This window comes from Aspergillus thermomutatus (genome assembly GCF_002237265.1).
Source record: "Aspergillus thermomutatus strain HMR AF 39 chromosome Unknown NODE_210_2, whole genome shotgun sequence".
Taxonomy (NCBI): Eukaryota; Fungi; Ascomycota; class Eurotiomycetes; order Eurotiales; family Aspergillaceae; genus Aspergillus; species Aspergillus thermomutatus.
The window spans coordinates 1-12,383 of NW_020798259.1; the positions used below are offsets into that span (position 1 = coordinate 1).

The following is a 12,383-nucleotide window of genomic DNA, read 5'->3' on the forward strand; positions in this document are numbered from 1 at the left end:
ACCAGTGCTGAGTTTCAACCATATCAGTGGCCTGGGAAATCTTGGAGTCGGAGAGTCGCTGCAGGCCACTGAGCTTGAATGATAGGACATGTTCGGGAATACCAAGAATGATGCCCGATCCGTACAAGCTCTCCTTGTGGAGGTGGCGATATTCCGCAATCATTTCCGCAGTTGTTGGAGTCCGTCGTGAAAACGGAATGTGGGTAATTTCCCTGCCTAGCAGTCCCCCAAGCCGAGACTGGAGTATCTGAGCTGTTTGGGAGAGCAGTGCCTTTGGCACTAACAGTCGTGTAAGCATCTTTCCATCGGCGAGAACAGAAGCAACCATTGGCATGATGACGGATGTTTTCCCTCTTCCCATGTTCATTTGGAGGACCGAGTTAGCGTCAGAGCTAGGATCAATCATCTCCAACGCTACGGTGACCTGTTCTTCTCGGATCAGTATGTTCGCGTCGAGCTCCAACAACAGCCAGTCAGGGAAGATGTAGGGCTGCCAGTTGGTGTGGCCACTCTCGCACATTTCCTGGTGCAATTTGGCTTTATCCTTTTTACCCAGAGCCTCTTTAATTCGGATCAGCCGTTGCAAGTTCAGAATCGACTGACCATACGAAACGAGGGCTTTCTCCATGCCTGGCCCGAAGCAGCACCGTGAAGTGGATCGCAGCTGATGAAGAAGTGGAACAGGCATGGTACAAGGCCATAGGTTGGCTTGGCTTAGCCAAATATACGTGCAGTTACCGCGTGAGAGAGCGTTGGCTATCTTATTGCGCCTCTGATTGATGGCTGCTCGTGCAGCCCAGATCTCCGCATTCAATGGTTCAACGCCCTTCTTGAAGTCAAGGTCCAGGCCCATGCTCGCAGGTGTGTGGACGAGCCTAAGCGCAGCTATGCTCTCTTTCAGATCCCGACCGTATTGTAATTTCACAGGGCACTCAGTATTCAATAGGCCATCAACAATAGATTCGACCTCTGCAACCCCCGAAGTATGATTGGCTGCAACTGAGGCGCTCGCGGAACCATGGAAGCCTAGGGAGCCTGGGGAGCCTGGGGAGCCTGGGGAGCCTGAAACGCCTGTGGAGCTTGGAAAAGGTGGCAGGCCAGGAGATATCATCTTTGGCTTAGCAAGCTTTCTCAATCCGTCTAGGCTGCTGTGGTACACATCAATCGAGGGACCTGGGCTCTGTAGAAGGTCTTCGTCAAGTCGAGGAAGAGCAAAATCGCGGCGAGTGCGAATCCCGAGAACGTCCTCACAATCGAGATCGGGCCATCTAGCAATCACGGGCTTTGCTGCCGAGTAGTGCTTGTTCAGGATCGGTTGTACCTTTTTGAGATGATTTCGGAGCTGGAGATTGGCGTAGAGTCGACCCCATTCCTTGTTGATGACAAGCGCCGCTTGTGGAACATTCAGACACCCAAGGTGTATTTCCGAAGAACCGGACTCATTTAAATCTTTCACGTAGGCCTGTAGATCATCCATTGATGGGGCTGAGCATGGCCACTGGCCCAGTAGGAAATCTGTAAATGTTCTCAGAGCATCGTCACACCTCTTCTGATGTTCCGCCAATGTTGGCTTTGCACGATTGGTAGCCACTTGCTGTTTCCTGTTCCGCTTTCGTGGCGGAGGAGCCTCCTGGAACGATTCGAGATATGGCGTGGCCAAGTCGCTTATCATTTTGGCAGTCGGTATTTCACCAACCTCAAATTTAGCGAAGGAGGGATAATCCGGCAACTCCAGAGCTTTCAGATCCTCCAAGACAAAGAATGCTCCTATCACCCGCAAAGCTGTCATATCGATGCCAGTGCGAAACGCGACCAATCCCAGCTTGAAGAGGATGTCAAACTTCTCCTCGATGGGGGACACCTTGCATAACTTAACTAAAGCTCCCCAGTGATGTGGAAGTTCAATAGAGAGATAATCGTCGAGTGTTTTCAGGTTGAATGACGTGCTATAACCACCAATCAACGGCCAGCTTTGTAGCAACTTTTCCAGTGAGTGTGTTGTATGAATGGACGGAGGTCGAAGCCTGATGAGATCGACAATCTCTCGGACTTTCCCTGTTCGCCCGTTCGAGACCCAGCCGTCACGGCTAATGTAGCGGAAATCTTTGGGTGGGGGCGTTTCAATGGCCTGATAAAATGAGCAGGACCGTTCGTAAAGTGAACGGCGCCAGAAAGCACGCTGAGAGAGGTGCGGTATGTTTGATGGCTCTGGCGCCTTCGTGGAGGCGGCGGAGGAGGACTCGGGTGAATCCACAGCGAAACTTGTCAATCGCTTAGATTTGAGGATTATGCGATCCACGACGGGCCGGTACCCATCATGCTGAATGAAAGAAGTCAAATGTGAATTCCAATGCACGATCTGCTGGCATTTCCTGTCTTTAGGATAATACTCGCGTCGAGCGGTCAGGTCCGCGATTGATTGAAGAATTCCGATTTCAGGCTCAGATAAAGGGTTCCACGGTTGGGATTGTCCAGACTGCAAGCAGGCAAGGGCCTCCTCGGTCCCTGTTTGACCAGTGAGTGGATCCGGTATGAACGACGATGTGAATGCGTGCAGTCGTGCTTTAGTATAGAGGATCCGGAGCTCCTGGGGGCTCTGTAATCTACCCAGCACGTTGTCAACGATGTATCTTGCATACAGACCCACGTTTCGAATTCGAACTGCGACGTGCATGCCTTTCCGTTCGTATTCAAGCCGTCCCAGTGGAACAATGATACTTCGCTGTGCACGGTTGTACACATTGCGTAGAGCAAGCATACTCTGCAGCCCATAGAAGGTTCCCACGTCTTGGTTTGGGTCCACCTCAGCACTCAGCTGTTTACATTGTAACAAATTCTTGGAGCTGACGTAAAAGGTCAAGTTCATGCGTTTCAGGTCGACGCATAGAGGGCCATTTGATGGCTGGGTGACCATTATGTTGCATGGTTCCTCAAAGTGGCGGAAGATGTGAGCTATTGAAAGAAAGATACTGCTGCGCTGATCTACCAAGGACGTTCGTTTTCGCTGGGCCCTTCGGCTTCGAAAATTGAGGACCCAGAAATCGTCGTTCCACATCCGTGCCTGCCGCCTCACGTAGAGAATGCCGGAGTTGATATCAAGCCAATGAACGCATTCTTCAATCAACATGGCCGGTAAATCCAGATCGTGGCCAGAGCCAGGGCCAAAGACACCACGTGGCACAAGCTCCAGAATTGAACCAGCCTTCACTGCTCGCACGACCAACTGCTTGCTTCGATAGCCGAGGTGTATCTGATGACCCTCCTTGTTAAGAGCAAGCACATAGCGCATGTCTGGCATGGGGGAAGGAAATGCGAAAAGTCTCTGATTCCCGAACAAAGTCCTTAGAAGTTCGGAATCAGTGATATCATTCGGCAACTTTCCGATCGTCTGGCCATCCAAGAGCAGGTGACCCTGGAGCAGGTGGAGATGGACCACTTGAGGGTTGCCGTTCCCATCAGATTCCCGTACCGTCGCCGTCACCCAGCAGGTATCATTCGAGATTAATGCAAATTTCCAATCAGTGTAGCACCGTCCTATCGCCGGCCAGGTTGAGTCCAGAGCCTCGTTGAGAGCGCGAGGGTGCTGCTTCATCCAAATCCCTAGCCTGGGCCGCATCGCAGCGCCCATTTTTATATCACGGACGAGCATGCTGCGGGTAAGGGAACTAAATTTTGTAAGGTCAACGACCAGGCCCTCCTGCATGGCGAGAGACGTTTCAAGGAAGACCTTGAAATCTTGTGCGGTCATTGCACAATTTTCATAGGCCTGGGGCAGGAACGTTCTGCGGCATAAAAGAGCGGACAAGAAGCAATGACGAGCCGCTTGAGTTGCCGTATCGGCCTCCTCGGAGTTACGCATGAGATCACGAAGAAGGTGTATCCAAGAGAGTGTGACCCTCCTGATGCGGCAGATGAGCTCATAGGCCTCGAAGCGAGCCGCTGAACAGCAATACGACCAGAGTTGGAGCGCCAAAAGAAGCATGGTTTCCATGTAATTCACCTCCCGCCAGTTTGCTGAGATTATATCAATGTGCTGGTGGAGAAGCTCGTTGAGCCTCCTACAGAATTGAACATCTCGAAACGCAACATGCACAGCTCGTAGGCTATCATTCTCTAGTCTGGGGCCAACCTGGAGCGCAAGCAGGCGCACCAGGGCCACGGTATCGCGTAGGCTAAAATCAACATTGGAAGATCCTAGTTCGATGAGCATTGAAAGCCAGCGGCGGTTTTTCCCTCCCATGATGTGATGGCTGGCCTGGTATTCATGCAAACTGAGGTAGGGAGGGCAATCATTAGCGCTAGCAAGTGCCTCATAGGATGACGGGCCTGGGCCATCAACTGCAAATAGTACCGACGAGTACAGAGCTGCAAATGGGTGCTGCTGGGGTAGACTGATGCTGAAGTGATGGGCGAACGATACATCTGTTCTGGTAAACGTTCTCGCCCAGATCTTGCGTTTTAAGTCGTAATAGACAAACTTCAAGCCTGAGGGTAGCAGAATGGTCCGGCTCGTAGCAGGTAACGCTTTCCAGTTGTAATGTGTTTTCAAATAGGACTTTGAGTAAGACGCCAGAGTAAGGCCTTCTCTCTTCCTGGTTGTATGATACTTTCTCAACTGTGAGTATTCACCAAGAAACATCTCTGGCTCCCCAAAGTCACCATGACCGTCGCTAGGACCTCGGCTGAGAGTTGCAACGATATTCCAGGTCGCGGCACGGTACGCTTCAAAGCACTTTGGCAAGTTGAGTTCAAAAACAACTGCCCTCTGCCGCGGCGTGTCGTCATCTGGAGGAAGAAAGTCCTCATGAACGTCAATTTTCAGGCGGCGTCGCCTGCGAATATAGTAACAATGGTTACAGCCCCGAATATCGTGGGTTCCGTCTGGATTCACGCGCTGTGTGCAGGCGGTCATTGTTTTCTTCTCTGTTAGGTCACGAAATTCATTGTTGATCCGCTCCAGTTCCGCGACTTTGTCCTCTCGAGCTTTCAGCGACGCAGCCTTGATCTTTCGCTGAAGCTGGTGCATTGGTTCGCCATCCTCTGAGTCAAAGTACCGGTCTGCGAAGCATCTAGGCGAAGTGTCATCGAAGATTGTTCTTCGGTCAGCTCGGGCTTGCTTGCAGCGAACACTGATGTAAACCTGAATTTTCTGTAGGCGCTCCATATCGCTAAGGCGCGAGAGTAGTATTACATCCAACAACTCGGGCCTCACCCAGGGATGATATGATTTGAGCAATGGATACACAGCCGTGGCGCACTTGTCCATATGGACCCACGTTTCGAACAAGTTCAGAATAAAAATCCCCATTTGCTCAGGGTCATCCTGATATGCATTGCTGCCAGTATTGAGGTAATCTTCAATTGTCGAGGCGAGCTTCATACATAAAGCTTCACAATCCACCTTGGTGGCGGGAGCTTCTCGTGCCTCGGACTCTATGGCTTGTTCTCGGTCGGCGAGAGCAGAATAATTTGTAACCAGGTCAAGGAAGGCGTTCGTCGTTGCTTTCTGTACGTTGCGAGTCAATTGCTTTGAATCAATGCTTAGTGGTTCCCAGGAAGACTTCTGGGGAGGCCTCAGTATCGAGTGAAAGAATGCCGCACTGTTCCCAAGACTTATCTCCATATCCTTCGGATGTGCGTAGAGTGGGAGGGACGGTATTTTCCGTTCAAGTCTTCTCTTGAACGATTTCCACTCCAACTCAACGGCAGTGGTAGCGGCCGTGATCGACTTCTGGCAAATCGAACCGACCGCTGACAACAACCTTGCATAAGAGTCGGCGACAGATCCGGTAGAAGTTTCCTTTTCTGTCTCCAGCTTGGCTAAACGCCGACAAAGCTTAGTCTTCAGGAAGTGGCAATCCTCAGGAGTGAGGTGGTCGACGGCATCTTCCAGCAGCTTTGACATCAGAGCAGAAAGGAGGACTTTGTAGTGCAAGCGACCCAGTGCCTCGCCCAGGCGAAAGATTAGCATTCGCTCAATGCAAACTCGTAGTACAAGCCAGAAGGGGCTCCGCCGCCAAGGTAACTCCGCATTGTTCCAGCAGACATCGTCTCTTACGCGCTTTCTGAGAAGTGGGGGACAGGCTCGCTCGCCATTCGCAGCAAGGAATGTCATCAGAAATTGCGTTATGAATCCAGGATCCGTTGAATCTCTAGTCTCGGAGACCTCGGCTCCTGCCTTACGTGTCTTGGCCGCGAACTCGTGTATAGGCTCAGTGCTCGCCTTTTCGAGAAGGGCTGCAAAATTTGACTGAAAGACAGGATCACCGAAGTCATGGAGAGGCAATAACACTGCTTGGCCAGGGAAGTCCCATGACAATGCTCCGTCTGCCGCCAAAGTTTGTTCTGTTGTTGGGGACGTCTCAAAGGCTTCGATAACCACTACATCTTCGTCATCACTAGACAAAGTTAGAAGTGCGTGTAAGATCAAGAAGGACATACCATGGTCTCCGTAGATATAGACAAGCGTTTTGCTGAGCAATGTGGAGAATAAGTGCGTCACCAGGTGCAATATCCTTGAACGCACACAGCGCCGCGTCTCTATTGACGAAGCCATTCCCATTAAGAAGTATGCATGTCCGCAACAGTTTTTCGATAGTATCCCAGACTTCGGTTGATGACTTGTCACAGACACTTCTGAGTATGTTCACTGAGCGAAGGAGCCGTTCAACCAGCTCTCTGTTTACCTTCTCAGTCTCTGCATCGCCATCTCGGTTTCCTGGAAGTTGTGGTGGCAGTGCGACGTGATTGAACGTCAAGGCCAAGATGTTGGACTCGTGCATTATGGCTTAAGATAAGGCTTTGGTGAGAAGGAGAGGGTGAAAATCTGAGAGAGAAAGTATGTGAGGTGTTTAAAAGGTGGAAGGAGAAGGTTAGATCCGAATACAAAGAGTGTATCAAGACAGTGGAGCTAAGTCGTACAATCAGAAATTTGTCAGATCGTGGTGCATGCAAGGTTCAGCAGTGATTTCTATCCCCTTTGCCGTCAAGATATGAAGTCAAGGGGAGTTTTTGAAATCGATGCCTACCAGAAAAGGATCACCCTGGCTAGCCTCGCCAGACGGGGTAGCTGGGCCTGGAGAGCATGAGCGGTCACCAAGTAAGTCGGACAGAAACACGTAACAACGCAAAAGAAGGATAAGATAGGGGAAAGATCTCGAGTCGAGAAGGGTCGTGGATGTGTGTTTGGGATTGTTTTCAAGTTGGATGTGTGATGCTTCAAGCGCTAGCAAGTCACCTGATTTGTATACTGTCCTGAGGCCTGAGGCAAACATACAAAATCGTAGCTGTTCATTGTTTCCCTCGCCTACTTGGGCTGTTGGGAAGATGCTCTATTGTCCCTTAGTCCTCCCCTTGTACTCACCGGTGCTTTAGCAGGCGCCGAAAGCAGGATGGGTTGGCTACATCAACGAGAAGGGTACGAGACTTCCATACAGTATAATGAAATCGGGAGAGAACAATAATGTGATCAATGTACACTATGGCTGTCTTCTAGAGATAGGGCCAAAGAATATTCTCTATCTTTTGTTGGAAGAATGAGGGAGATGTGGCTAAGCCCATGGTAGAAACTTTCAATGTCTGCAAATCGCGACGGGCAGTCACGAAGGTGGGTTTCCATCAGTCTAGTTCAAGTATAGGTCGTTGGAAAACTCCTTTATGCATATCCATTCATATGAAGACTGTGCTGCCTCCCAAAACTTCCAACACATCCTCCTGACGCGGAAGAGGATAGGGGTTCATGAGTAGCTTGGTGTTGACCTTTCGCATATCGACCACGAAGAATGGCTTGCCGTTTTGCCAAAGAACAAACCCAGGGGCAGCTATTGGGCGGAGCTCACCATCTGGAACCTTTTCAATCCGTTCTCTGCTAGCAGGAGGTCCAAGGGGGAATTAGCTGCGTTGTGTCGCCAGCGAGCAATCCGAGCTCAGGCCGGAATACATTGGGACATCACTTTCCCATTGATTGGGATTCTGGTTGCTGTTCCTCCCAAGATCATTATCTGAATGTTCCTCCACACCTTGGACTAAACACACTTGACTATTCGGCATGGCAGTGGTACAGTTTCTCGGGTTATATTGAATGTCGAGTGCCATATCTTGTATTATTCAGTGTTCCGTCATGAGGAAAGGGTAGTATGTGGACATCGAATATCTATGACAGAAAGGGTTAGTACCTATTCCCAAGTTCCAACATCAACTGTAGCAATGGAATTACTGTATCTCCTTTGGATTGGTGAGTAACCCCAATATAGCCACATAAGGAGAGCAAATACCACTATGGTGAGAGCTGACAGGCATGCAATGCCTTTAGGTCCGTCATTAAAGGTGAACGTAGTGGATATGTTCCCTACTAACGCAGTAATATTGTCCATGTTCACTGAATAACTGAAGAGCTGTGGAATTATATATCTAGGTAGTAAAGGTATAGCTCTGTTAGTTACTAAGATCATGAATACTGTCCTAAAAACTAACAGACTTTTCTACAAAGTGCATTCCATAGTAATGGAAACCATGTTAACATTTCTACACTGCATAGTGTCTACCTCAACTAACAGAGGTAAAGCTGTACAGAGCCCTTAGAGGGTTCTCACATCCCAAAAAGCTTGTCCAGGGGCTGGATATAGCATTCTTTATTATTCAATTTAGGAAGCTAGGCATGATCCCGTCGAACGGGGTGTACGTCAGTTTCTACTCAAGTATCCCGCACTGGACAAAACACTCGCCTGGTCGATTTCCTCAATAATCACAGAGCAATAGCGTACTTTAGAAGGCCTGGCCGTGCGTGTTGGATGCATGTTTGAACGCAGAGTCTCAATGATATTCTTCCCGTTGAGTGCTATTAGTCGAGCCTTTAGGTGTGGTAAAGGACAGAAGGGCTGCGAGAGGAGAGAAAAACTTGGGTTAAGACACTCTTGAGAGAGAGCATGCAAAAATCTCCGAAGACAGACTTCTATGAGCATGGGGCACTGTTCCTCGGCATAGTTCGCCCATCAAGAAAAGACTTACGATTTATTGCCTATTAGTTGAGCAGATATGGCAGTGATGACATAGATTTTGTATATATGATTATGTTCTCTCAAACTGTGAATATCATGTAGTGTTTTGAAAAATAGAGAGAGATGTAGGGTCAGAATAATGATTCTTAGTTAACAGGATGTTGATCACATATAGAAATATGTAACGAACGGGGGGTAGTACTCTGGGCCTTCTGAACAGGATAGAATAGTAGGAGGCGTATACCATATTCATATCAAACATCGCCGGATTTGAGGTACTTCTGGCCGTCATCAGGGGTTGTGTAATTGAGAGTCTCCCTGGGATTTATCAATCTCTTCATCCAGAACTCCAAATGTGGCTCAACCTGGGCCTCCTGGATTAGACACAATCATTCGTATCATCCACAGCATGAATGTGGGTACCTACCCAGTCAAAGAGCAACCATAAACCGAAGGTCAAAAGCATCAACGACGTTGCAATTGGAAGAAACTATCTCCAATCTGGATTTTCTTTCAAAAGGTTTATATTCATTCCAAAAAGGCTCTTGATAGATGTGTCAGCAATTAGGAAAGGACATAGATATATTCCTTGCTTATGGATACACTTACCGACGCGAACATAAGGGGAAGGAATATGAACTTGAGAATTAGTTTGCTTGACCGGGTTGAGGTTGAGTTGACTTACAGTAATCCAGGTGAGTCGTTTGATGCTTTTTGCCTCGCGAATGGAGGTCCATGCAATTTCCTATCCATCACCGGTCAGTTGTATTGAGTGTCGATGTCGGGGTGTATTCACAATCTGTAGTAACTCGCGAATAATCTGCTCGATGCGAGCAAGTCCCGAACCCAATTCCTGATCCATCTTTTGGATCATTTCCTTAAGCGGGCGCTTCTGAGCTTCAGTATTCTCTTTCATCTTCCGAAGTTCTTCATCAAGCGATATCGTTTGGTTAGGCTGTCTCATACCCATAATATTCCCAGTTTTCTCTTCTTGAACATATGGATATGGATCGATATCTACCACATGTGTGAGTCCAGCAATATGGCCTTTGAGCCAACTTTGCAGCGTAGCTTGCCGTTGTGCCTTTCTCTGCAAGTTCTCGAGGACGATCCAGCTTCTACCTTGTAGTTCGACTTGTTTTAATCTCTTTTTCGTCGAGTGAGACATGATTGGTGTCAGCCCTAGGCTATTGGGACCAGGAGACACTTACAATATCATTGATCTCATTCTCCAGATCCGATACCCTCTTTTTCCATTCCCAGTCAATTTCGGAGATCAACCCTTTCAGAAGTTCGACACGATGCCTAGGTACGACGGAGGTTGAAAGGGTACTCATGTATCCATATGCAAGTTTGTTCCCCAATTCCCTGATTACCCAGGCTATCTCCAATGGAACTTTCTTCGAAAAGTCCTTTGAGCCCAAAGGCCCCTTTAAATCGGGCAAAGACATAGATAGTTTGAACATTTGGGTTTCACCGGACTGACTTGGAGACTTTGGCTGAAAGAATCGACAATAATCACCATTTAAAGCAAGATCCTCTTTGAGCTCAGGGGTGCGAAACTCTGGTATTCGCGAACCTCGTTTGAAGAGGCTGGCAGAGTCAGTACAAGGGCAATTTACTTCGCAAAAGGTTAGGAGGTGCAATTACCGCAATTGGACCTCTCCAGATTGTGGGTTCCAAGGCTCACGTGCTTCATCGTAGTCACTGACTAGAAGAAGGCGCATTCTCCCAACATCAGTGCTAGTAGTTCGAGTCAACTGGACGCAGTGGGGGTTTGGTTGCCTGAGTTCGAACAGACCCGCGGTTGGCACATCATCGAGGCTGACTCCGTGTTCGATCAGAAGCTTGGGAAGGTCCTCGTTTTTGGCCTCGATTGCATACTGCAAGGGCGTTTTGCCGCTATTATCCTGACAATGAATGAATTTATCGCAATATCTCGGATGGAGAAACTCCACAGCAAGTGAGTTATTTCCATTCTGGCATGCGATGTGAACGGGGTTTTGCCCTTTGGGATTTTTCTTTGCAAGACCGTACTTTCTCCTCAGCTTGCGTGCGAGCTCCAAAGCTTCCCGCTCGCCTATGCTGGGACTGCCAGCTTCTTGCGCCAAAATATGTACTAAAAGATTGCCCTTCTTATAGAGCAGGTCGATTATGGCCATGTTGCCAATCTTCAATGCCTTTATCAAGGGGGTCATCCGTTGTTCAGTGGTGTCACAAATGTCGGGGTCCGCTTCCAAGTCCAGAAGTAGTTTCACAATCTCTTCGTCTCCAAATTCCACAGCCCACGAGAGAAAAGTGCGCCTGTCAGGAAGTACTTTGTTCCAAAAGGAACATGTTCCCAGCCGAGATGTGAGAACTTTCAGGTTGGGCTTCTGGCATTGAGGTGGCTTCGGCTCGTTTCTTTGCCGTGACCTGGTCCGAAGGAAACGTTCCCACCAAGTACAACTACCTATATCAGCACCGTGTGATAAAAGGTACATCAAACACTCTGGCGACCCTCCAGCTGCTGCACACATCAGGGGAGATGTCTCCTCGTTACCCAACGTGTTGATATTGGCACCACCTGACTCGACGAGTTCCCTCACTATGTCGCAATGCCCGCTTTTTGCTGCCAGCGACAAGGCTGTATATCCGTCTGCATCTTTGTTCTCAAGTCCGATGTCAATGTCGATGCCGATCTCAGTTTCAGAGGCCATCGATAGTATTTGCTTCACGAATTCTAGGTTTCCTGTAGCAGCAGCCACAGCCAGTGGGGTGTTCCCTTGGTCATCCGTTAAACTTGGATCTGCCCGGGCTCGCAGGAGAGATACAATCATGTTATTATAACGGAAATCCAAGGGAAGTTGGCTGCGCGAAGCTGCCCAAAAGAATGGGGTGCGGTTTTGATCTTCTCGAGCATTGGGGTCGGCTTCTTTTTAGAAGCAATTCCACGGCCTCGTATTTGCGTTTCTGAATGGCAAGCGAAAGGGCAGTTCGGCCTTCTGGACCCTTCTCGTCCACCTCCACTCGCTCGTTCTCCAGTACCGCTCTAGTTTCATGAGCACTGGATTGGAGGACCGCTTCTATCAAAGACGTCGTCCCATCTGGGTCAGGGTGTGAATTCGAATTCTTCCAGTTCCCTAATTGCTTTTTCTCTTTTCCGCCCTCTGTCGACGCGTGCCGGGGCCCTGCAAGCGGTTTGTCTTCGTAATCGTGTACCCACTGGGGTGGCGATGGCTTGTCAACTTGAGGACTGTGCATATTCGGACGATCAACAGGCATAACTCGTTAATGTTTCTGGCTGTCAATATCGAAGTCGTTTCAGCGGGAGAAGAAACTTCATTTCTGACTCCTGACGAGGGCGGCGGCTTATAACAGGATTCCGTGGCATGGCGCAGCCAACGG

The 12,383-nt window shown here is 49.0% G+C and overlaps 2 protein-coding genes across 2 annotated transcripts; both read right to left on the reverse strand.

The window, feature by feature from the left end:
• Nucleotides 1-6,441: 6,441 nt before the first annotated feature.
• CDV56_101182 (uncharacterized protein) lies at nt 6,442-6,782 on the reverse strand (the record flags this gene model as incomplete). The annotated part of the gene is made up of 1 exon (XM_026754801.1): nt 6,442-6,782. A coding segment is annotated over one exon (341 nt), but the record flags the coding sequence as incomplete, so codon positions are not given.
• Nucleotides 6,783-9,250: 2,468 nt separating this feature from the next.
• On the reverse strand, nt 9,251-12,260 carry CDV56_101599 (ankyrin repeat domain-containing protein; the record flags this gene model as incomplete). Its single annotated transcript, XM_026755218.1, has 7 exons — nt 9,251-9,370; nt 9,682-9,741; nt 9,793-10,143; nt 10,208-10,589; nt 10,647-11,411; nt 11,478-11,910; nt 11,987-12,260. 7 exons carry the CDS (start codon nt 12,258-12,260, stop codon nt 9,251-9,253), a joined length of 2,385 nt encoding a protein of 794 aa, XP_026611715.1.
• Nucleotides 12,261-12,383: the final 123 nt, after the last annotated feature.